General features: G+C 41.0%; 2 protein-coding genes across 2 annotated transcripts; both read right to left on the minus strand.

Moving 5' to 3' along the window:
- Nucleotides 1-3,092: 3,092 nt before the first annotated feature.
- On the minus strand, nucleotides 3,093-4,254 carry LOC306820085 (trace amine-associated receptor 13c-like). The gene has a single exon (XM_079337741.1). It carries the CDS (start codon nucleotides 4,139-4,141, stop codon nucleotides 3,143-3,145), a length of 999 nt encoding a protein of 332 aa, XP_079193867.1. The 5' UTR covers nucleotides 4,142-4,254; the 3' UTR covers nucleotides 3,093-3,142.
- An 18,089-nt stretch (nucleotides 4,255-22,343) lies between these two features.
- Nucleotides 22,344-23,359, minus strand: LOC306819958 (trace amine-associated receptor 13c-like; the record flags this gene model as incomplete). The annotated part of the gene is made up of 1 exon (XM_079337585.1): nucleotides 22,344-23,359. One exon carries the CDS (start codon nucleotides 23,357-23,359, stop codon nucleotides 22,364-22,366), a length of 996 nt encoding a protein of 331 aa, XP_079193711.1. The 3' UTR covers nucleotides 22,344-22,363.
- Between the last annotated feature and the right edge of the window lie 2,110 nt (nucleotides 23,360-25,469).

Below are 25,469 nucleotides of genomic sequence, written 5' to 3' on the forward strand. Positions count from 1 at the left end.
GGACCACCCCAGTCTAAAAAGTCTGGATTCGGCCCTGCTTGTTGAACTGACAGGCTTCTAAGCACATTACTTTGTACAGAAACAGGAGGACAGAGGGGGCAACAAGTGCATGACAGGGAGTCACCTTTTATCAGATAGAAGTCAGATAACTTCTTAAGGATTACAATCTTTTCTTCACCATGCTAATCCAGAGTGACTGACACACTTCTGCTGAGATAATCACGTCTGACTTATTTGCTAAAATGGCTGGGTGATTCAACCAGGTTGTAAATATATATGGGAACAACATTTCAGGCCATTTAGTTAGCTCATTCGTCCGGTCTTTTGAAACACATCTAACAACAATTCCATCCTATTCTGTTCAGTTTATTCATAAATCTTTCCTTGACATTATACAGTCATTATACAATCATGAGAAAATATGCGACATGAGATTTTGTAAGCAATAGCATCTGCGTTATCTTGGTATAAACACATGATCAGAGCAGAGACATCCATCCATCCATTTTCTGCCGCTTATCTGGGGCCAGGTCGCAGGACAGCAGTATAAGCAGAGACTTCCCTCACCCCAGACACCTCCTCCAGCTCTTCTGGTTTGACCCCGAGGCGTTCCCAGGCAAGCCGAGAGAAATAGTCTCTCCAGCATGTCCTAGGTCTAGCCCAAGGCCTCCTCCCGGAGGGACATGCCCGGAACACCTCCCCAGGGAAGCATCCAGAGGGCATCCGGACCAGATGCCCGAGTCACCTCATCTGAATCCTCTCAATGTGGAGAGGACTGGTTGGGCGAACTCCCATGAACCCTCAAGCACCCGCTGGAGAGTGTAGAGCTGGTCCAGTGTTCCAGAGCCGGGACGAATCCGGGGATCGGGATGCCTTAGCCCCCACTGTCGACTTCTGCCTGATCCTCACTGCACAGAACCCCTAGAGTTTCCTCTGTTGATGGTGGGTCCACAGGAGGACAGGCCCGTGTCATCTATTCGGGCTGGGCCCGGCCAAGCCCCAGGGGAAAAGGCCCAGCCACCAGGCGCTCACCTACGGGCCCCAACCCCAGGCCTGGCTCCAGGGTGGGGCCCCGGCTGCGCCATTCCGGGCAGCGTCACAGTCCTTATTGCTGTTGTTGTCACAGGGTTTCTTTGAACTGCTTTTAGTCTGACCCATCACCTATGACCTGTTTGCCTTGGAAGACCCTGCTGGGGGCATGAAGCCCCCGACAACATAGCTCCTCTGGTTATTCGGGTACTCAAACTCCCCCACCACAATAAGGTGGTAGTTCAGGGAACATTTAAGACAATGAATATATTAAAATGTTGGGTGCCTGTTGACAGAGAGATCATTAGTTGTCCGGATTTAGACGAAGCCACATCTAATTGTTTGATTTATTTGAGAACTTGTTTCAGCCCCACATGATATTGATTTTAAGAGTAAAAGATTGTCTCCAGTTTAAAACACACTTTTCCTGCTCTCTGAAACATAGAGTTAGGATTTATCATTGATAAGAGTCAGTCAGATAGGCTAATTGTACTTTTTTAAATAGATAGTCCAAGATTTGACACCTTTGATGAGGGGCCATGATGTAAGGTTCTGAGTATGAGCAGTATGTAAAATAGAATAATTATTTTTTCTCATTGTAACCCATACAACAGAATTAAAAAAAGTGCCAAACAGTCAGTGCATCAGTAAATGTGAGTACATGTACGGGTTAATCAGAGCTCAAATCACAAACAACACTGGAGTCTCTGTTGATTGTCAATAACCGCTAAAGTCACAAAAAAAAACATGATCAGAGAAAATCTAAAAGGTTGAGTCTCTTCATGTTAAAGATTCACAAATGCATCAAACAACCTGCTGCATTAGATTACTGTGATGAACAAACGGCCCGCTGACCCGAGGTCTGCAGAGACTTTAAGTTCCTCTCTGCCACCTCTGTGTGTGTGGATGATAAATATTATTTTATTTTATTTTAATTCACTGTTTAAAACAATATGTAGGAGTCCCCTCTGAGATCTCTTAATCCTGCAAGTTCCCTCTTGGCAACTTATTTAAAATCAAATAACATTTGAAGTAATATTGTGGTTAAACACAGCATAAGTAAATGTGGTATTATTTTATTGTATTTTTGAAATGACTAGAAAGACAAGTCCACACGTGGTTAGTGCAGACTGATAAAACCCTTTAAGTCAGGTGTGTGTGTGCGTGTGTGTGTGTTGCATGTGATGGTTCAGGGTCCTTTATACGTACGTTTGTTTTGGATTTCATATGTTTTAATCTATTTCTTTATTTTGTAATGATAGTTTTTATTGTCTTTATTATATTCATGTGAAGCATGCTGTGTATAAATTTGTATAACGTGTTATAAAAATAATTTATTTCAGAAACTTTTTGTGGCATTAGGTGGGTGTGTCGACTGATCGGCCTTTTCTGACGGCTGTGATTTCATGACACTCTTGATCCTTATGTTGTAAAACCTTATAACAGTTTGATATTGATGATAAAAAACACAAAAGAATCAACTTTCAGGTTACAAAGAATCATCTTTATTTATCGTGTCTTTAACTGGAACATTGAGTTTTCTGTAATGTGAGAGAAGAAACAGGGAACATTATCACATTTAGAACGAGGGAAACAACATTTATATTCACATTATTGCTGATAAAATTACTTTCAATAATTGAGAATTTCATTTGTACAATATGTTGAAGCGCTTCACTTCACGCCGAGTCCGTAATCTTTAAATTATCACACTGCTCAGAGAGAGAAGAGGGAAGAGGGAATAAAGAAAGGCACAAATGCACAGTGTGATATCAAACATATTGACAACAATCCAGAAATCACACATCCAAACATAAAGGACAGCTGCAGAGAGGAGTAAAAAAAGTCACTGAAACAAAGAGACACTCTGCAGGGCTCCAATCTTCCTGAAACATATTTCACCTGGGTGACGTTCTGAGCAGAACCTGCTTTTCTGACACCGTGGTGGAAACATTTCTGGAGCTCTGCAGTGTGCCAGCCGTCTTTCTCTTTGTTTTAGTGACATCAAACATATGACATAAAACATTCTGCATGTGCACTGATCACTTTGCATAGCTGACAGATGTTTGAGTTTTGTTATGCTCAGACTGAACAGGTTATATACATCATATCTTTAAAGTATATTAACCAGAGACGAGGACTGCTCCAGGATCTTTAGTGAGACAATGAACCTGATCGCTTTTCTAAACCACGGATAGAACAAAGCGTATATGAGAGGGTTCAAACAAGAGTTAATGTAGAGCAGCCAAGATACAATGCTGACCCGCAACGATGCACTGGTTGCTGTTTCTTCTCCTGTAAGATAGGAAATGTAATATGGACAGAAAGAGATCAGAAACACCAGTATGACTATGCCCAGAGTCCTGGCTGCCTTTCTCTCTGATTTCTTTGCAGTGATTCGAACCTTGCCCACTGCAGCGTCTGTAATATGAGTCTGCATGGCACGAGCCTGAGACACTGCAACGATAAACACTCTCATGTACAGAACAATGATGACCATACAGGGGGCAATAAAGGTGAACACAAGGTCCAGTGTTACTAACACAAAGTTCATCACCACCACACACTCCCCAAAGCAGGAGTTATATCTGTCAGCCTGCTTCAGATGATCCTTTAAGATCAGCCCGTTGAAAAGGATTGAGCAGGCCCAGCACAGACACACACACAGCCCCACTCTGCTGCGAGTGATTTGGTTAGAATACTGCAGAGGATAACAAATAGCTACATAGCGATCGACTGATATGAGCACCATGTTCCCCACAGAGGTTGAGGTAAGAATGAAGGCTATAATGTCAGAAAAAGCACACATGAGATCTCCCAGCAGCCAGCAAGTTTCTATGACCCTTACCATTATTACCGGCATCACCAGCAGCCCAACAAGGAGGTCTGAGATAGCCAGGGAGAGCAGAAGCAGGTTGGTGGGGGTGTGAAGCTGTCTGAAGTGAGAGATGGAGATGATGACAAGCAGGTTAAGAAACACAGTGAGAACAACGATAGAGGACAGCAAAGCATACAGGAGGACGGCTTCAGTGCGAGGGCGCATAATAACCCTGCAAGACAAGTTGAGGAGCTGAGGGTAGCAGAGCTCGGCTCCCTGCTGGTCGTCCATCATCCAGCACTGAGGGGAGGTGGTGACCTGAACCTGCTGAGCTCAGTCAGCTCTCTGAGTGCCAGAATGATCACAGCTCACTTATCTCTGATGGCAACTCCCTCGTCATCCTCTTCATCCGGTCAGCTCTCGACCAATGGGCAGCTGTAGTCAGTGTCGTCCTTTCTTCTGATCTCTCCTCCTCTTCCTCACCTCTCCCTTGATTACTCCCCCCTCCCTCCTACCGTCTAACTCCACTGGTACATGATGCAATATTGAAGTTTAATGTGAAACTTTAACAGAAATCTTTTCTCTGACCTGTAAATCTTAAAGTGAACTGTAAAGGTCCGAACTTTAACACAGTTTAATGTTATCGGACACTGGTTTGCCCTCCTACACTCTTCCCAGAGGCGCTGCTTATCAACTGTCAAGGCAGGCAGCAGCTTGGGGCCCCAGGCCAGTAGGACCCCCCAATAACTGATGAACTTTAAACCAAAGCATTGCCTTAAAAAATGTGCACATTTTGCAAGTAGGAAGCCTCCTTAATGGGGCACCATCTGACAGCAGTCACTCTTAATGTCCTGTTAAATGTTGCATGCATTATTGCTGGAAAATAATTGTAGATGCTGGTTGGAAGAGGCCCTTAAGGAATGTTTGCCTCGGGCCCCCACAGACCCATGAAGCGCCCTGCAGATATTCTGGGGCTCAGCCTTCGTTATGGCAGCCCTCACTGTCTGGAAGGCTCTCCCAGTAGTTATCTGTAATGCTACATCCTCAGAACTATTCAAATTACTTTAGTTTGTGAACCTACCAGGACGATTTTAGCTGCAGCCTCCCTGACATTTTTTTATCGCTCTGAGCTGATGGAAAAAAAACCAATAGCCCAGAGTCTAGAAACAAAAACACAATCGTCCTGATGTCACATGAACGCATTGTTTCATATTTCATATTTGACATCACCTTGTCACCTGGAAACAAACTTCAGAATCCCAACATGGTTGATTAAGCTGTTGGCAGGCTCATTGAGAGATGGCAACGGCAAAACCTTCATTCTCTTGTCCGTTCTACATTTTGACCAGGACCTTGAAACACATGTCTGGCGAGGAGGTTCTAGATGATTTTTTTTAGAAGAGTCATGGAGACAAGTGATGATATGAAGACTGGATTCATTCCAGAGCTGAAGCCAAAGCTGGGTACAGTGAATGTTGATGCAAATGTTGAGCCTCGCTTCTTTGGCTTCAAGTAAAAAAGTAACTCATGAGTAATACCCTGCATTTTACATTTCAGACCTTCTCGTTCCATATTCCACTCTTTGTCCACACTGATCATCTAATCTCAACCTTATTTCCATCTTAAACTCTCACTTTAAAATTAACACTCACTAAACCAAAGATAAACATACTTTTGGTGCTTGGTTCCCTGACGTTCTAGTTGCGACTCCCACAAACCATCAGATCTACAGAATCTTTGGACAAAGAAACAAACTAAGCACACAAAGGGGTTTTGGAGTAACATGAAGGTGCACTCACACTAGGCTTTGTCTTTCCATATTGTGCCAAACCCCCCACCATGACCCCCACTGGCACTCACACTGCTCCAGCATTAACCGGGCCTGAGCATGGTTACCATATAATGCGTGCATGGCTTTACATGATCATGATGCATGCTTAAGTTTAGGTAGGCCAACCCACCGGAGAAAAATACAGCGAACATGACGCCAACTTTATTGACTTATTGTCTCTTTGGTCGGAGACAGCCAGAACACACTGGGACTTCTTGATAGTGGGGACAGGGATCGATCATACTTCATGGCCACGTTGAGTACCCATGCATGTGCTCGAGCAGAAGAAACTGGACCGTATCAAAGCACACCTCTTCCAAATGCATCACTTCTGCTTCTACAGGTTGACTGTTAAGGCCCTGACACGCCACGGAGGTCGTCACCTTAGTTTTTGTGTCTGGCTACGTAACCACCAGTTGGACCTCATCTGAATCTTTGTGAATCTCGTTTGACTCATCCGAGTCGGTCAGCGTTGGTGCGGGTCATGAGAGGAATTACTGATTGGCTGAGGTCACCTCCCTCTCTTCTTTTCTTTTTCCACTAAAAGACTAAGGACTGATAACGTCAGCGGCATTTTAAACTTTTTATCAGACATTACCTCGATTATTAGGCTACCGATAATACGATTATGTCGTATTACGTATTACGACTCCGGTATGTCAATATTCATTTGTTGAACATCTCGTGTGTCACCATGATGAACTGACTTTAATGTGTTAATGGTATGGTTGTCATGGTTTGGTTTGGTTCTGTGTTTTGTCTTGTTTTAGTTTTTTATCCTTATTGTTCTGTATTGTTTCCTGTGTTACTTTTATGTGACTCCTGGTGTGGTTGCTTTGTTCCTTAGTGTTTACCTGTTGTCTGTAAGTTTGTTTCCTGGGTTATGTTTTAAGTCTAGTCTTTGGTGTTTCCTGTTTTATTTTGTATATCTGGTTTTGGTGGTGGAAGTCTTCTGTTTTACTTTGTACTTGTCTTCTAGTATTCTGGTCTGGTGTTCTTTGTTCCTTGTGTTTCCCGCCTGTATTGATTACCCTGATTGTCCTCACCTGTCTGATTAGTCTCACCTGTGTCTGATTACCCCTGTCTATATAGTCTCTGTGTGTTCTTACCCTCTTGTCGGATCATTGTCTTTTGTTGGTGTCTTCTGTCATTTGTCGTATGTGCTATGATTCTATCTGTACCTCGTTTTTTGGATTTAGTTTTTGGATAAGCTCTGTTCCTCGTTTTGGATTTATTAAGCATGTTTTGTTTTGTCTTTTGTTTAATACATTTTTATTTATCTGCAATTGGGTTCTCCTCCCTGTTTTCTGCCCGGCAGACGTGACAATGGTATCATACATGATCATGTTATAGAGAGGCAAAGAGTATTTCGACTGTACTGATGTTTCTGAGCTTTTCAGAGTTTGTCTGTTTGTTTTAGGTTAGTGATCAAATTTTGGTCTGTAGTGAAGGCTCCTGTGTGGGGAGGGGGTTTGTTGCATCATGTGTTGATGTTAAAGTGTATTCATTCATGCCTTTCAACTAGAACTCACCTGTGGTTCAAAGTATTATCAATGTTATTAACATGCTCCCTCTGGGATGACGACACGGCTCTCATTAGCATGTTTGAGTTCATGTTGAAACTACAGTGAGGATTCAGTCAGAAGGTGTTAATGAATACACTGGTGGTGAGGACGAGTTTGTGTTTTCAGCTGGTCTGAATAAGTCTTCAAAAATAATTTTCATCATGATCTGCAGATTTAAAATTAAATATCTTTGTGAACAAACAACAATCATTGTGATTTTATAGGGTTTCTTGAAGTCATCACCTTGTGCAGACAATTACAACAAAGAAAACAGTGATTATAAAAGATCTACGTTTTACCCAACTTTATATTCACGATGTCTTAAAAGATCAATCAGTGAGTTGTGTGGAGAGTGAACTGGACTCTGAAGACATGGGTAATGACCGGTTCAGCTGTTTCCTTGGCAGACGGCAGTTTGGACTATGGCAAAATTTGACCCTCTTCCTGATCTGATCTACCACCGTCAGGATGGGACTTGTGATGCAGTATTGGCAAGAGTTGTAGGATGCCAGCAAGGGTTTGATGGAATGGTTTTTGCTGGTTACAATGGTGCCATTCTCTAAGGGCCATTTTAATGGCCAACAGTCATCAAAGAACGGCTCCCACCCCAGCATCTGAGGCCTTCTACTCGACTACACACTGTCTCTTGAAATCTGGCTTCCTCTTTCTTCTTGGAAAGGATCTGCATGTCATCTCGATAGATGAGCACAAACTGTGTCTGAGGATATTGTTGACCAAGGCTTGAAAAAAAGCTGTGGCATTTGTGAAATTGTGACAGTGGGAAAATTTCTAGTCAGAGTCAGAAAGGGGCGGCTACAGGAAATAAGTGCAAGGATGAGTCTGCGAAAGACTTACTTGAAAGCAAAGAACAATCTTACAACAAACTGGTGGATGGGAGAGGATTAAGTGGATGTTTGATTACAAATGATCTGCAGCTGCGTGCCCAGGTTTACAGAGTTGCTTGAAGGCTTGACTGACCAGGACACCTAGCCAAAACCATCAGACTTTGTCTTACCCTAACTACTGGCCGACCCCCAGGCGCCATGATGGGACTGTGCCGTCCCAACCGCCAGCTGACCTTCAGCCACCACCACCACCACCACCAGACTGTGTTATCCCAAGACTCAGTATGTCCTCGTTCAAACATACATCAATTGCACAATAGAAACAATGATTGATTCAGTCATTGGTGAGTAGGGTGTGACCAGTAAGCAGAGAGGATCACAGTTGAGGTCATGCAAAAAGCTGAGATCCACAGAGCAGATTTGTGAAAAAAATTGTACTTAATTAAAAGAAATATAGTTGTAGGTGTTTATTATTTTTATGTCAATAAATTTTTTTAAAAATAATTAACATTTTGTTGTTTGCACAAAACCTTCATGCCACCCCTGCATCAGTCAGGGCCTGGGCTGGACCACCCTAGTCTATAAAGTCTGGATTCGGCCCTGCTTGTTGAACTGACAGGCTTCCAATCACATGCTACTTTGTACAGAAACAGGAGGACAGAGGGGGCAACAAGTGAATGACAGGGAGTCACCTTTTATCAGATAGAAGTCAGATAACTTCTTAGGGATTACACTTCTTCCCTCATCTACCTCGTCCAGAGTGATGGCTGAAATTAATAATAGAACATTTAAGACAATGAATATATCAAAATGTTTGGTGTTTTTTGACAGAGACCTCTTTAGTAGTCCAGACATAGAGGAAGCCTCAAGACATTTCAGACATCTAGTTACTTGATTTATTTGAGGACTTCTTTCAGCCCTACATGATATTTATTGTAAGAGTGAATTATTATCTCCTGAAAAAGTGTTTTAAAACCTTAAAATATACTCTTCCTACTAGTGAGTTAGGATTTATTATTTATCACAGTCAGATAGGCTAATTGTACATTTTTACATCACTTCATGTTAAAGATTCATAAATGCATCAAACAACCTGCTGCATTAGATTACTGTGATGAATAACGGCTGCAACTTTGAATGAAGGCTGGTGAAGGTTAGGGCACTTAAAAAGAGAGCAGCCAGAATAGAACAATAAAGCATCTGAAGAAGAGCTCTGCTCACACAGCGTTGTGAAGGTGCATTTAGTAACCATGGTGACGTTCTGTCGAACAAACTGCCCGCTGACCCGAGGTCTGCAGAGACTTTAAGTTCCTCTCTGCCACCTCTGTGTGTGTGGATGATAAATATTATTTAATTTGAATTTACTTCACTGTTTTAAACAATATGTAGAAGTCCCAATTAAAGTCCCTTAATAATAAATGTGCGCATTGAAACCCATTCAAATCACTATTTTTGATCCTGCTTGAATATAAAGTATAAAACATGGATCTTCTCATTTCTCCCCTTAATTTGAAGCCTGGGGCTTGAAGTGTGTGCTTTGAGGGATTCCCTTCCTGATGATGTCATTTTTACCAAATATGGCAAATGGAGAAACCACCTGATTTTTCCCGATAAAGAGCACTCACTATATCCGCATCTCCTCCGTCCACACAAGCATTAGAGGCATTACGTTTGGAATGTGTGCATGTGTGTGTGTGCACACGCATGTGTCTACAGCAGGCCCTTTGCATTACCGCCGTTTGACCCAATGCGTAAAAGCGCATGGTGCTTTCAAGTGGCACCGTTTACATATCATCCGTTTCATGTGCATTTTTTATGCAAACATTCAAAGCACCACATCTTTATTTTTTCTACAATATGTGAAACACGCATCTACACAGCAGCACCTACACAGCTTTGAAATAAACAAAACATAGGACCTGTCCAAACACATAAAAGTGTGTTCAGACAGGTGAGTGGAAATGTTACATGGGCAATAGGTGATGTTCTTTCTTACAGCAAAGTAAAATATGAATATTTGAATATAGGGTTGCATTATGACAAAAACATGGCAATTTAAGGATTAAAAATTAAACAAATCCATTAATATTTGATATGTATTATTAGGATTGATGATGGTTTATAAAATTACAAAAAAACAAACCAAAGAAAACAACCTATAATTTATAAAGATTTTAAAGCTTGAGTTTTTATTTACTCTTTTAAGGGCAAAGGTTACATAGCGTGAGTATTTGACACTGAACAAAAAATAATAATGCATATAAATAAATGTTGCTGCTAAGCTTTCACATATACCAGGCTGCAATAATCAAGCCATAATTAATCAGGTTTGCATGAAGTAAATTGAAAATAAATCATTTATTGTATATTTAGGCCATAAAATAGGGTTGCATCATGACAAAAACATGGAAATGTAAGGGTTTAAAAATAAACCAATTCATTAATATTTGATATGTATGATTAGGACTGATGCTGATTTATAACATCAAAAAAACAGCAACTATAATTTATAAAGATTTTATAGCTTGAGTTTTTATTTACTCTTTAACGGGTGAAGGTTACATAACGTAAGTATGGGTTCATCTAAGGAGCCTGCGAGTTCCTTCTTGGCACCATATATTTAAAAACAAAGAAAAAAACAATTTGAAATAATATTGTGGTTAACCACAGCATAAGTAAATGTGGTATTACTTTATTGTATTTTTAAAATAACTAGAAACACAAGTCCTCACTTGGTTAGTGCAGACTGATAGACCCCTTTAAGTCAGGTACGTGAGTATGTGTGTGTCTGTGTGTGTGTTGCATGTGATGGTTCAGGTTCCTTTAAACGCACGTTTGTTTTGGATTTCATATATGTTAATCTATTTCTTTATTTTCTAATGATAGTTTTCCTTTTCTTTATTATATTCCTGTAAAGCATGTTCAGGGCTCCAGACTAACTTTTCTCAACACCGTCCCAGAACCGTCCTGAAAAACTATTTCAACCGTCCCGAACTAAATTTTAACTGTCCCGAAATCAAAATGTTGCTAATCGTCTCTAATTATTAGTATACATTTAATTATGTGATGAACCCTTGCATTTTATAATATAGTATATGAAAAATGTATATCAGGTATATTGATTATTGACGTGCATGTTTGGTGTATTGGTTATTTAAATGAAATATAGTTTGGAGCTGTAAAGCTTATTTTGTCCTGTGGATTATAGACAGGTGGGAAGTTTTAGCATTCACTAAAGAGAAAATGATAAAACAGGTTACAGATTGAAAACACAAAATCTGTCAGTACAAACTGCATGTTGGCTCATGGAAATAATGAAATGCACCACATTACAGAAGAAAACATGAAAAATTATATTTAGTATTTAAATGTTTTTGAGATTACTCACTTTGCTGTTATTGCTGTTCAAGTTACAGAAACCATGACCCGGGTTGTTGTAGCTGCCCTGAGGTCAGGCCTTTAATAAGAGTACAGAGAGAGACTTTAGATGTGTTAGCGTCAGCACACAGCACAGTTTACACTCGTTAAGGTTCATCACAGATTAAACTTGCTCACATGTTGTCACAAACATACTGAGTGTCGCTGATCATCTTCACATATTTTAGTGCCAGGCATGAAAACATGATCAAATGTTTCCAGACGAACAGACGTTGATCACTGCAGGCTGATCAGCTCCGTGTGGAGTTCATGTTTTTTAACTGAGTGAACTCAGTTTAATGACTTTCAGTATGAGCGTGGCAGTCTTTATGAACAAACTGCAATTATTGTGATTATTTAGGGTTTCTTGAACGCCTTATGCAGACAAACACAAACAGGTGTTTGCCTTCTTCCAAATGTGGTCAAAGAAAACAAAGATTATCAGAGATTTTAACTTGTACTCATCTTCGGCCTTCCTTCTCTTAGTTTCCCACTTTACATTTCAATCAATCAATCTTTATTTGTATAGCGTCAATTCATAACAGGCGTTATCTCGAGACACTTTACAAAAGCAGGTAAAGGACCTTACTGTTTGTCTGTTAACATTAACGAAAGAGCAGGTAGCAAGACCATGCTCATCGTTATGTTTACAAAAAGCAGGTAAAGGACCTTTACCTGCATTTATAACGTCTTAAAGGGTCAATCAGAGAGCTGTGTAGAGAGTGAGATGATGACGCTCTCTTCCTGTGTGATCACGAAGGAAACATGCTGTGTTGAAGCTTCTCTGACAACAATGCAGCAGCCAGTATGTCCTCCTTATAACTTTAGATTCTGCTCCTGAATGCTCTGGATTTGTTTGGACCAGAGAAGGTAGGCCAGGGTTGGGCTATTTATTTTTACAATGGGCCAAATAAGAAAATACTACTACAGAAGTAATAAACAAGTGCAATTAAGTGCCTTTTTTTTTTTTTTTTTACCTTTCTTATCTTCACAAGCAGAGAAAAATCAAACAAGTCCATACCACAAACAATAACTTTGAATGTTTGTCATTTCATTCATTTACTTCATGATAATAATCTCGTCTATCTTGGACTTCTACAAGGGCATTGACATCTGGCTGAAATGCTTCAGCTTTGTTTTCTGTAAAGGAGTACTGTGCAGCCCATGACTTGTTAAAAACATGGCATTCATTATCAGCCTTTATTCTCTTAGCATGAGTGGACAACTTGAGGGTTACCTTTCAAACCTCACTTGTTACTGTTCACCTTCACTCACGTGCGCATTTTGCACATCCATACGACAGTAAAACAAATATACCGCGTTTCAAAATGAAAGAATTACAGTTGTATTTCAAGCATGTTTAAATATAAGTTTTTAAATGTATGATTGTCCTTGCGTTTTGAATTCTGCTGCTACGGTGGCCCTGTAGTTCAACTGTGCAAATATTTTAAGATTGCGAAAACATTTCACTACATGCAACCGTATTTCATTTAACACAAAAACATGAAAAAACAAAACTGTAAATGTAACCCAGGTTATTTTCTGCATTTACACATTTACAGATGTTCATTAAACATATCGAACATTTACGTAAGTTCCTTAAATGCACCACCAGCACGGAGTGGAAAAGAAACGTTGCAGCATTGGAGGACAGAAGTTTCTATATGATTTCTTCCGACTTTTCAGTTTAAATTAATGTGTAAAAAGGAAGCTGTTAGACCTAGAGATAAATAAAATTAGCTCATGACGTGTGTCTGAGAGTTAAAAATATTTTAGTGGAGCTGACGGTGTCGTCAGTGTGAGAGAAGTTAGTCTGCAAAAACTCTTTCCTGTTTCTCTCCTTTGATGTGGATATCCTGGTGAGTTGTCTGATTAGCTGATTAGCATGCAAAACTTGTTGGTATAATGTGTCATTTGTATTTTATTTTTTAGTAATATTGAAAGAACTAAAACCAGTCAGGATATTGGGTGTAAAGTATGAAGTTAAAATGAACGGTAATTGGCTGAAATAGTGAGCTACTAAGCAATGCACGTGTGGTAATGTTATTATTGCCTCGTGGCCTCGTGTCCATGCGCTAAGCTAGGTTTTTTGTGGCTTTTCTGTAGTGCACAATATTCCAACATTTTCTGTGTTAAAAGTTGAACATAGCTGGAGGAAAATGTGAATGGAAATAATTGAATGATTTATATATTTGTGACTTCTGAAATATTTGGGTGTAAATGAATAAAAAACAGTCATTTAAGTACATAGATGATTTTTAAAATTTAAAAAAAAAAAAAATTCACCCACAGTTTGAGTTGATTTTTGCTATTTATTTGTGAAGTAACTGCTCTGTACACTTGTGTGCAGGCTTGTTTTATTTGGGGGACGATTCAACCATGGACCAGGTTGTCGTGGCTGTTCGAGGGTGCTGTCTGGATGCTGAACCGTGGATAATGCGTCGTTCTAAAGGGCGGTAGGAAGCACATCATTGGAGCCTCACTAAAAGGATTTATTTTATTTGCACTTTAATTTTTTCTGAAATCTCAGTCCTTTTTTTTGTTTGGACCGTAAAGTCTGAAACTGTTAAAGGAAAGTGATTCAATTCGTTTATTATATTTTCAAGGGTGTTTTACGGGTTGATCAAGCTGTAGTTTTTGTTTAAAGGTACACATTTAAGATGTGTGAACAGGAAAAAGAACTGAAGCAACAAAATTCTCAAATATATTTCTCTTTTCCTCATCATGGATGGGACAAGGCCCCCATAGGAGTGAAGCTTTTATTTTTAGAGCTCCCCCTGCTGACTGGCTACAGTATAGGTCATAAATCCAGCCTCCTCAATGATAGCAGACGGGATGTGGGTCAAACTGTTCAGTTAAAATACTCGTCGCATGTTGACAGCCGCGGATCTTGCGTAGCTCTCTTAGTAAAAGTTACGTTGTGAAGTGAAGCCGAGACGCCACAGAGCTTTTCAGTTCAGTTTTTTCGTCTTTTTTGAGCTGGTAAAAGCTGTTTTTTCCCCAGTAAATTAATCTCACGGACCTGTGGACTCTAAGTGATCTTTGAAGTTTTTTCGGTAAGTAATAAAGTTTGATTTATGTCATTAGTTAAAGTGTTATCTAGCGAGCTAACATATTAGCAATTTAAGCTAGGTTACTTTTCAGGCATGATTTATCATTTTATTTTATTTTTTAACATGAGCAAACCTAATAACTGACATGCTATGTTTCTTGATATTGTTATATATCGTCTTTGTGAGTGGAATTGTATTTAAAACTGATAAATTGTAATTAAAATCAGCTCATAGATGCCGTTCATTGGCTGCACAGTTATGTTTCATAAAAAATAAATAGGTCTGGTAAGGTTTTAAAAAAAAAGTGTCTTGGACAAAAACAAAGCTAAATACTATAAATCTGTCCTGTATAATTACTAATGTGTACATGATTACAGTCTGTGTGAAGAGTGTGTTATACAGAGATTAACATGTCACCATGCAGCCTGATATGTATAATAAGGTAGAATATTTCTCTAGATATCAGGATAAAACTAAAGTAAACTCTGATCTAATATAACTTCTGTCGGATTTAAGAGAATAACAGAAACATGAACACAAACATCAACAATCAGCGGTGGTGTGATATAATATTAACTGAGCATCATGCTGCTTAAACCTGCCAAATATTCAGCTTTGGCTTCCACACACGCATTACCAATTCAATAGTCACAAGTTGATCATTTTGTTCATTTAATGACGCTCATTGAGAAATTGTGTGATAACTTGACAAAACCTGACACAAACTATAAAAACAGGCTGCTGTTATGGTGGTTAGGAGGACACAGACAGGCTCAATCAAAGAAGGCATAAAGATCACGTTTCTCCCAAAATCATATTTAAAGTTTTTCTTATTTTGCTTCTATAATCATTAATGAAGATTTTATGTCTTATCATCGGTTTCCATCTTTTCACCAACATTGTATTATACATTAAACTAAGATTTATCTTTTTCTCGTGTTGTCTCTCGCTCTCTCCCAGCTCGTCCTCTCACTCCAAAGCCCGCTGCTGTTGGATTGGAGGACCTGACCAATGCTTCTCTGAGCAGGGCGTTTGGTCTGATCATTCACAGCACTGGACAGCGGTCTGATGTGAAACAGTGGGCCGAGTGTCGCGCCTGAGCCACAGAGGACGCAGCTCGCACCTCCTGAGCAATGTTTGACAATTCATTCAAAAGATGAACTGAAAAAAAGAGAGGCTGTTTAATACAGAGGCTTTTCTTATAAGCAACATTTTCTTTTAGTTATATTTAGATTAATCTGCTATAACTTTAAAATACTGTACACTCATTTGCCTCTTTCAAACTTGTATAACCCACAAAAACCTTAAATACTACCTCCATCTAACTGAACAATCAAGTGAAAGAAAGTAACTTAAAATACCACACTATGTTTTTAAGCACAATCTGTATTTGTTAAGGTAAGTTACAAGACTATTGTGACATTTCATGTGATTGAATAAAACGTAAATGTAATTGCCCTCTCAGTCGTGTCTGTATCATGCCACTCTACTCTCTTTATTTGCATGCTGTCTTTAACACTAACCTGCGTTAAATGTACTTTTAAAGCTATTTGTTTCCCAGCTGTGACTTCTATCATTGCCCTAGATATATTATCTAGTTATATTTTTTTGCAGCTTTAAACAGGAGAGAAAAGGTTCAAATCAATGAACCAGTGGTTCAGCAATAAAAGTGAGGAGGTTCCTGGTTTGAATCCCTGTCTGACAGGAGTCTCTTTGTGAGGAATTGCATGCTCTCCTCCTTCAACAGTCCAAAGGTGTTCACAGAGAGTAGAAAAAGTTAAGGGAGACCATCAGGTGAGATGGCAGGGGTACAGCATGAAAGATGTATGAAACATTCAGTATTGTTTTATAATTAACCTCATACATCTCAATGGGATACACAATGTGTTAGGCAAAACACTGATCACTACACTGACTTCTGGCATCTGTATCAGCCATCTTTCTTCTTCCTAAAATGAGGATAATAAAAAACAATTACAATAAGATGCACAACATCTCAGACAAGGAAAAGAACCAGAGAAAAGGTCCATACAGACAGAAACCTTAATGAAACAGATTAGTTTACCAACTCCACAGTAATGCACAGAAACACATTTACTCTCACACATTATTTACATAAATGTTCATGTAAATATACATAGAACTGAAGTAACTAGTGAGTGCAGATATGTTATATGATAGAAAGTAGTTTTAAAAGATGCACATAGTACTAAAGTCATATTTTCACCAGCATGTTAGATCTGTACACAACTTATGTTGCTAACTTAGCTTAAAAATAGTTTAGTTGGTTTTTTGCCAAAAATGAAGGGTTTAATAACCCACAGAGTTACAGAAAACATGTTTAAATTCAATAATTAATTTAAAAACCGTGATTTTCTTAATTTTGAAATTAATGACGTTTAGATATTTGATTTGAAATAAATGGTGGTTTTGTTTTAACCTCTATGGTCGGTAGATGAATTTCCCTCCGTAGAGATTCTTATGTTCTTGGCGTAGCTGGGCTGTGTAAGTCATCACGGCAGTATGCTAAATGGGCGTGTTGCCAGGGCTCCTCCTGCCGAACTCTACTGCGCAGACTCTGGCGCCAAATGACGTAAGAATTTCAAGATGAAAGCCCCCATGAGGGCCGTAAAAAAGCTTCACGAACGTTGAGCGGAAACGGCTACAGTTCACACCCACTGTTCCTCATACATTTGTGTTGTGTGTGTTTGTGTGGACTGGAGGTCTTACTGCTATTTTAGACAGTCCCTCCAGGATTCCATGGACCTTTTTGGGGATTGTTGTGGCCTAAAGTGCCTGATTTCGCGGCAGCTTTTCCAAAAAATTGCAATGAATGTTGCAATGTTTTTTGCTGTTTTTTACAATTAAATTGCGGCAGGATGCGAAAATTGTGAAATAGTTGCGATTCTTTTTCATGTCATTTACTTTCTTGCACACACTTTGATGTGAATGATAGTACGAATTTCTGTGAATATGTTTGGTTACACTTTGTAGAGGTGACTTTACTGTTAGCAGACTACGTTCTATTCTGAGATGCTATGACCATATTTGAAGAGAAGAATGTCATTAGAGGTGTTCCAAAAGTACAATGTATGGCCTCAGTTGACAGTAGAATGAGGAATTGTTCTTCAAATAGAGGTTTGACATTGAAAGAGTAAAGGTGACGTGATTCTCCAGACCATGTATAGAAATATCCAAAGTGGGAAGGAATTTATGACTGTTGAACGGTATATAATGGCTCCACACTGAACATTAAATTGTCTATCTTTCAGCCTGCACAGAGTCTCAGTGTTGTCTGTTAGATAAGAACCACGGCCGTGATATGCTGCGTTAATATTATCCAGTCTGTTGATAGATTCAGTTTTAGGGACATTTATATTATTCAACCCATCAGTGAATGAGTGATATTTTAACATGAGCAGTACGATTTACTTTATGAAGCATATTCATCTACCTCACTCAGTCACTTTGGTGATGTATAGCTCGCCGTTTTCGCGGGGGACAACTCTGATTGGTGAAACTGCGGGGAAAATTATTTTGATTGTTCAAATTGGCAGAAAAGTTGCGGTGATTGGACAAAATTGCAAGGTCGCCAGAAGTGGCGGGGATTGGTTGAATTTGCGTGAATTGTTGCGATCGCAACATCGTGACTTCCTGGAGGGACTGTTTAGAGTTGCTACTGTGGAAGTCGAAAGAACGAGACGAGAGAACGAGATTCCGGAGCCGGTGAGTTTATTCTCAGACTTCCATCAAAACAATAACAACATTCACCCGGAAGCACTACCCCTTATATCCGCTTTCCTCTGGCCTATCTGCCAATCCCATCTGGTGATGAGCACCCCTAGTGGACTGCCACACAGGCCCCCCCCCCCAAAACACCAGATTTGGCATAAAGAAACCAAACTGCAAAGCAACAGGAGGAAACAGAAACAAACCACAAAAACACATAATCAAATCCTCCTAGGAGGGTTAACTGGACGCCCATAGTGGCTAACTTGCCCACTACCCTCGGGTAAACACGACACCTCCCGTCGGGGACGACCCCGCCGGCGGCGAGCCTGGCCCGGAATAGCAGGCAATTCAGCCTGTCTGTCCAATGAAGGAACAGTGTCCGCAACTGCTGCCCGCGGCCGGCCACGACGAGGAGGAAGCGCAGGCACCGTCACGCTGTCTTGGTCCTGATGGGCAGGCTTCACGCGATCAACCGCCACTCGCTCATGTCGACCACCAAAGTCAATGATGAAGTTTTTAAGACCCGCTTTCACAACCCGAAAGGGGCCATCGTAAGGAGGCTGGAGTGGGGAGCGATGCGCGCCATGCCGGATAAACACAAATTTGGCCCCTGGAGGTCCTTTGGCATGTGGGAGCGGGGCAGACAGTGATGCACAGGTACAGGAACCACTGACTTGGTAGCCCCCTGAGCAGCGGGCCGCCAGGCCCCCAACGTCCCTTGAGCCAAGTTTGCAGGCAGGAAATCCCCCAGGACCCTCGGCGGCTGACCGTAAACTAGCTCTGTAGCCAAAGTCTAGAGGTCCTCCTTCGGGGCCGAGCGCAGGCCCAACATGACCCATGGCAGCTGGTCAACCCTAGACGCTTGTTTGAACATGTTGAGCGCCGCCGATCACGTCAGGGTCACCAGTCGAAAAGAAGTCGAAAGGACAAGTGAACGAGAACGAGATTCCGGAGCCGGTGTGTTTATTCTCAGACTTCCATCAAAACAATAACAACATTCACCCGGAAGCGCTACCCCTTATATCCGCTTTCCTCTGGCCTATCTGCCAATCCCATCTGGTGATGAGCACCCCTAGTGGACCGCCACACTACTACCAATCTCCTTAAAAGACTTAGTTAACTCAAAGATTGAGTAATTTGAAACTCTTGAACCTCTCTAACCTTCTGATCTTTTGACACTGACATCTAGAATATTTGATGCAAAATATTTTGAATTGATGATATACTGGAGGTTTAACTGTACCCCCTCGTTAGAGGACTGCAAAATGTATTTCACAAACATGGCTCTGGTCATATCAAAATCTCTCCCTTGCTTTCTGTGACTCTTTTAAGACACACTCACATATAAACATTTTATATGTTATAAATAAATACACAGGTAAAAACGTGTGTTGTGCAGTGTCCATGTGTGTCCTGAAAGGTGCTAATCAATTAAATATTAAATATTAAGTATTATCAATTTATATTGTTAACACATAAACATCCTCACTGACTCTCTCTCTCTCTCACTCACTCTCTCACACACACACGCTTTCTCACAGTCATGGTGCTAGCAGTGGTATTATGGTAAGAAATGAAGAATTTGTGCTTGCACATATGCCGTGCTATACACCAAACAATTTCTTCCAAAGAGGAAGAATCTTCTGGAAGAAATACATTCAAATGAACAATCACACTTCTTTCTTTACTAAAATATCAAATTGATTAATTTATACATTTATCAATATCTATCCATCCATCCATCGATTTTCCACCGTTTATCCGGGGCCTGGTCACGGGGGCAGCCCAGACTTCCCTCGCCCCAGAGACTTCCTCCAGCTCATCCGGTAGGACCCGGAGACATCCCCAGGCCAGCCCAGAGACATAGTCTCTTCAGCGTGTCCTAGGCCTACCCTGATGCCTCCTCCCATAGGGACATGTCTGGAACACCTCCCGAGGGAGTCATCCAGGGGGCATCTAGAACAGATGCCCAATTCACCTCAGCTGACTCCTCTTGATGTGGAGGAGTAGCGGCTCTACTCCGAGTTCCTAACTGGTGACCGAGCTCCTCACCCTATCTCTAGGGGTTCGCCCAACTACCCTAAGGAGGAAGCCTATTTCAGTCGCTGGTATCCGAATCTCGTTCTTTCGGTCGTGACCCAAAGCTCATGACCATTTTGTGAGGGTGGGAACAAAGCTCGACCAGTAAATCGAGAGCCTCGCCCTTTGGCTTAGCTCCTTCTTCACAACAACGGACCGATGCAACTGCATGACTGCAGTCTCACTAAATCTAGCCTCTAGACCTCCCGCAAAAGCTCAGGTTCCTTCCCCCCAGTGAGGTTTCGCTGAGGTGAAATTTTATTAAAAGTAATGCAGTTGTATTTGTTTTTGCTTTTATGTCAATAACATTTTTTAACTCAGGTAAATAAATAATAAACATTTTGTTTGCATAAAAACTTCATGCCACCTCTGCGTAAGTCAGGGCCTGGGCTGGACCACCAGTCTAAAAGGTCTGGATTCGGCCCTGCTTGTTGAACTGACAGGCTTCTAATCATATGTCACTTTGTACATAAACAAGTGAATGACAGGGAGTCAACTTTTATCAGATAGAAGTCAGAAAACTTCTTAAGGATTACACTCTTTCCTCACCACGCCAATCCAGAGTGACTGACATGCTTATGCTGAGAAAATCACATCTGATTTAATTTTTAATATGGCTGGGTGATTCAACCAGGTCGTAAATATATATGGGAACAAGATTTCAGGCCATTTAGTTGTCTGGCCTTTAGAACATATCTGACAACAATTCCATCCGAATCACTTCAGTTTATTTCTCAATCTTTCCTTGTCAATGTACAGTAATAAATAATATGGGAAAAATAAATATTATTTTATTTGAATTAACTTCACTGTTTTAAACAATATGTAGGTGTCCCCTCTGAGATTTATAGACATCTCTTAAGCCTGCAAGTTCCCTATTAGCAACATATTTAAAGTAAAACAAAAACCCAATTTGAAGTAATATTGTGGTTAAACACAGCATAAGTAAATGTGGTATTAATTTCTTGTATTTTTAAAATGACTAGAAAGACTTTGTTAGTGTAGACTGATAGACCCCACTCAGTCAGGTGTGTGTGTTGCATGTGATGTTTCAGGGTCCTTTATACGTACGTTTGTTTTGGATTTTATATGTTTTTATCTATATCTTTATTTTCTAATGATAGTTTTTATTGTATTATAATCATGTAAAGCATGCTGTGTTTAAATTTTATAACGTGTTATGAAAATAACTTATTTCAGAAACTTTTTGTGGCATTAGGTGGGTGTGCCGACTGATCGGCCTTTTCTGACGGCTGCAGCCAACAATTATTACATTTCATGGTATTCTTGATCCTTGTGTTGTTTAATCTTTATGAAAGTTTTATATTGATGATACAATTCGCCCAAAAAAATCAAGTTTCAGGTTACAAAAGAATCATCTTTATTTATCGTGTCTTTAACTGGAACATTGAGTTTTCTGTAATGTGAGAGAAGAAACAGGGAACATTATCACATTTAGAACGAGGGAAACAACATTTATATTCACATTATTGCTGATAAAATTACTTTCAATGAGTCAATAATCAAGAATTGTGAAACAAAACATTGCAGCTCTTGACTTCACTCTGAATCGCTAATCTTTAAATCATCACACTGCTCAGAGAGAGAAGAGGGAAGAGGAAATAAAGAAAGGCACAAATGCACAGTGTGACATCAAACATATTGACAACAATCCAGAAATCACACATCCAAACATAAAGGACAGCTGCAGAGAGGAGTAAAAAAAGTCACTGAAACAAAGAGACACTCTGCAGGGCTCCAATCTTCCTGAAACATATTTCACCTGGGTGACGTTCTGAGCAGAACCTGCTTTTCTGACACCGTGGTGGAAACATTTCTGGAGCTCTGCAGTGTGCCAGCCGTCTTTCTCTTTGTTTTAGTGACATCAAACACGTGACATAAAACATTCTGCATGTGCACTGATCACTTTGCATAGCTGACAGATGTTTGAGTTTTGTTATGCTCAGACTGAACAGGTCATATACATCATATCTTTAAAGTATATTAACCAGAGACGAGGACTGCTCCAGGATCTTTAGTGAGACGATGAACCTGATCGCTTTTCTAAACCACGGATAGAACAAAGCGTATATGAGAGGGTTTAAACAAGAGTTAATGTAGAGCAGCCAAGACGCAATGCTGACCCGCAACGATGCACTGTTTGCTGTTTCTTCTCCTGTAAGAGAGGAAATGTAATATGGACAGAAAGTGATCAAAAACACCAGTATGACTATGCCCAGAGTCCTGGCTGCCTTTCTCTCTGATTTCTTTGCAGTGATTCGACCCTTGCCCACTGCAGCATCTGTAACATGAGTCTGCATGGCACGAGCCTGAGACACTGCTACGATAAACACTCTCATGTACAGAACAATGATGACCATACAGGGGCCAATAAAGGTGAACACGAGGTCCACTGTTCCTGACACATAGTCAATCGCCACCACACACTCCCCAAAGCAAGAGTTATATTTGTCGGCCTGCTTCACATGTTCCTTGAAGATCAGCCCGTTGTAAAGGATTGAGCAGGCCCAGCACAGACACACACACAGCCCCACTCTGTTGCGAGTGATGTGGTTTGAATACTGCAGAGGATAACAAATAGCTACATAGCGATCGATTGATATGAGCACCATGTTCCCCACAGAGGCTGAGGTAAGAGTGAAGGCTATAATGTCAGAAAAAGTACACATGAGATCTCCCAGCAGCCAGCAGGTTTCTGTGACCCGTACCATTATCACCGGCATCACCAGCAGCCCAACAAGGAGGTCTGAGATAGCCAGGGAGAGCAGTAGCAGGTTGGTGGGGGTGTGAAGCTGTCTGAAGTGAGAGATGGAGATGATGACAAGCAGGTTAAGAAACACAGTGAGAACAACGATAGAGGAAAGCAAAGCATACAGGAGGACAGCCTCAGAGCGAGGGCGCATAATACCCCTGCAAGACAAGTTGAGGAGCTGAGGGTAGCAGAGCTCGGCTCCCTGCTGGTCGTCCATGATCCAGCACTGAGGGGAGGTGGTGACCTGAAGCTGCTGAGCTCAGTCAGCTCTCTGAGTGCCAGAATGATCACAGCTCACTTTTCTCTGATGGAATCTCCCTCGTCATCCTCTTCATCCGGTCAGCTCTCGACCAATGGGCAGCTGTAGTCGGTGTCGTCCTTTCTTCTGATCTCTCCTCCTCTTCCTCACCTCTCCCTTGATTATTCCCCCCTCCCTCCTACCGTCTATCTCCTTGTACATGATGCAACATTGAAGTCTAATGTGAAACTTTAACAGAAATCTTTTCTCTGACCTGTAAATCTTAAAGTGAACTGTAAAAGGTCCGAACTTTAACACAGTTTAATGTTATCGGACACTGGTTCGCCCTCCTACACTCTTCCCAGAGGCGCTGCTTATCAACTGTCAAGGCAGGCAGCAGCTTGGGGCCCCAGGCCAGTAGGACCCCCCAATAACTGATGAACTTTAAACCAAAGCATTGCCTTAAAAAATGTGCTCATTTTGCAAAGGAAGTAGGAAGCCTCCTTAATGAGGCACCATCTGACAGCAGTCACTCTGAATGTCCTGTTAAATGTTGCATGCATTATTGCTGGAAAATAATTGTAGATGCTGGTTGAGAGAGGCCCTTAAGGAATGTTTGCCTCGGGCCCCAACAGACCCATGAAGCGCCCTGCAGATATTCTGGGGTTCAGCCTTTGTTATGGCAGCCTTCACTGTCTGGAAGGCTCTTCCAGTAGTTATCTGTAATGCTACATCCTCAGAACAATTGACATTACTTTAGTTTGTGAACCTACCAGGACGATTTTAACTGCAGCCTCCCTGACATTTTATTATTGCTCTGAGCTGATGGAAAAAAACCAATAACCCAGAGTCTAGAAACAATAACACAATCGTCCTGATGTCACATGAACGCATTGTTTCATATTTGACCTTTTCACCTGGGAACAAACTTCAGAATCCCAACATGGTTGATAAAGCTGCTTGCAGGCTCATTGAGAGAGGCGCTGCTTATCAACTGGCAAGGCAGGCAACTGCTTGGGGGCCCAGGCTATAAGGGCCCCAAATAACTGACAAACTTTAAACCAAAGCATCAACTCAACATAGTAATCTTTAATGATACATCCTCAGAAGTATTTTAATTACACTGCTCAAAAAAACAAAGGGAACACTCAAACAACATAATGTAATTCCAAGTCAATCACACTTCTGTGAAATCAAACTGTCCAGGAAGCAACACTGATTGACAATCAATTTCACATGCTGTTGTGCAAATGGAATAGACAACAGGTGGAAATTATAGGCAATTAGTAAGACACCCACAAGTAAGGAGTGGTTCTGCAGGTGGTGATCCCAGACCACTTCTCACTTCTGACGCTTTCTGGCTGATGTTTATGTCACTTTTGAATTCTCCCGGTGCTTTCACTCTCATGGCCAGTACATCAGGAGACGTGGAGGAGGCCGTAGGAGGGCAACAACCCAGCAGCAGGACCGCTACCTCCGCCTATGTGCAAGGAGGAACAGGTGGAGTGTAATGGGGAGGGGCTATGGAATAATATGTGAAGTGTACTGAAATTGACCAGAAAATTATTGATAAGTAGAGTGGGATGACCGGGTGAGAGCACACTGTTGACAAGGAGGAACCAAAAGATCGCGCGGCTTAATTGAAATTTATTAAAAGGATGATAATATAAAAAAAAACAGGATAATAACAAAATACCCACAAATAAGAATGCTAAAGTCCATAAAAACACGTGGGCTAAGAATGCTTAAAAAAATGGCGCCGTCCCCTTCCTCCTCCAGGCAGTAAATCTTCTTCTGGTCACACGAACCGGGTCACCTGCAAATGCAAAGCATATACGCCAGCACGGGGATACGAGACTATTAAGGCCTTAGGCTACAGGGTGGAGTGTCGCTACAATACTTACACTCGAGGCAGAGTTTCCTCTGCCCCTGTGTGTGTTAGGTTTCACAACACTCCTTCACTCAGTCCCGATCTCTCCCGGCTGGCTCCTGAGACACCTGCGCGGAAACAACAAGCGGCAGTCAACGTCCTAAAACAGCGGGCTTCCTGTTTCACTTCTCTCCGACAAGTGCTACTATACGTCCCCAA

This window comes from Symphodus melops (assembly GCF_947650265.1).
Source record: "Symphodus melops genome assembly, chromosome: 2".
Lineage (NCBI taxonomy): Eukaryota > Metazoa > Chordata > Actinopteri > Labriformes > Labridae > Symphodus > Symphodus melops.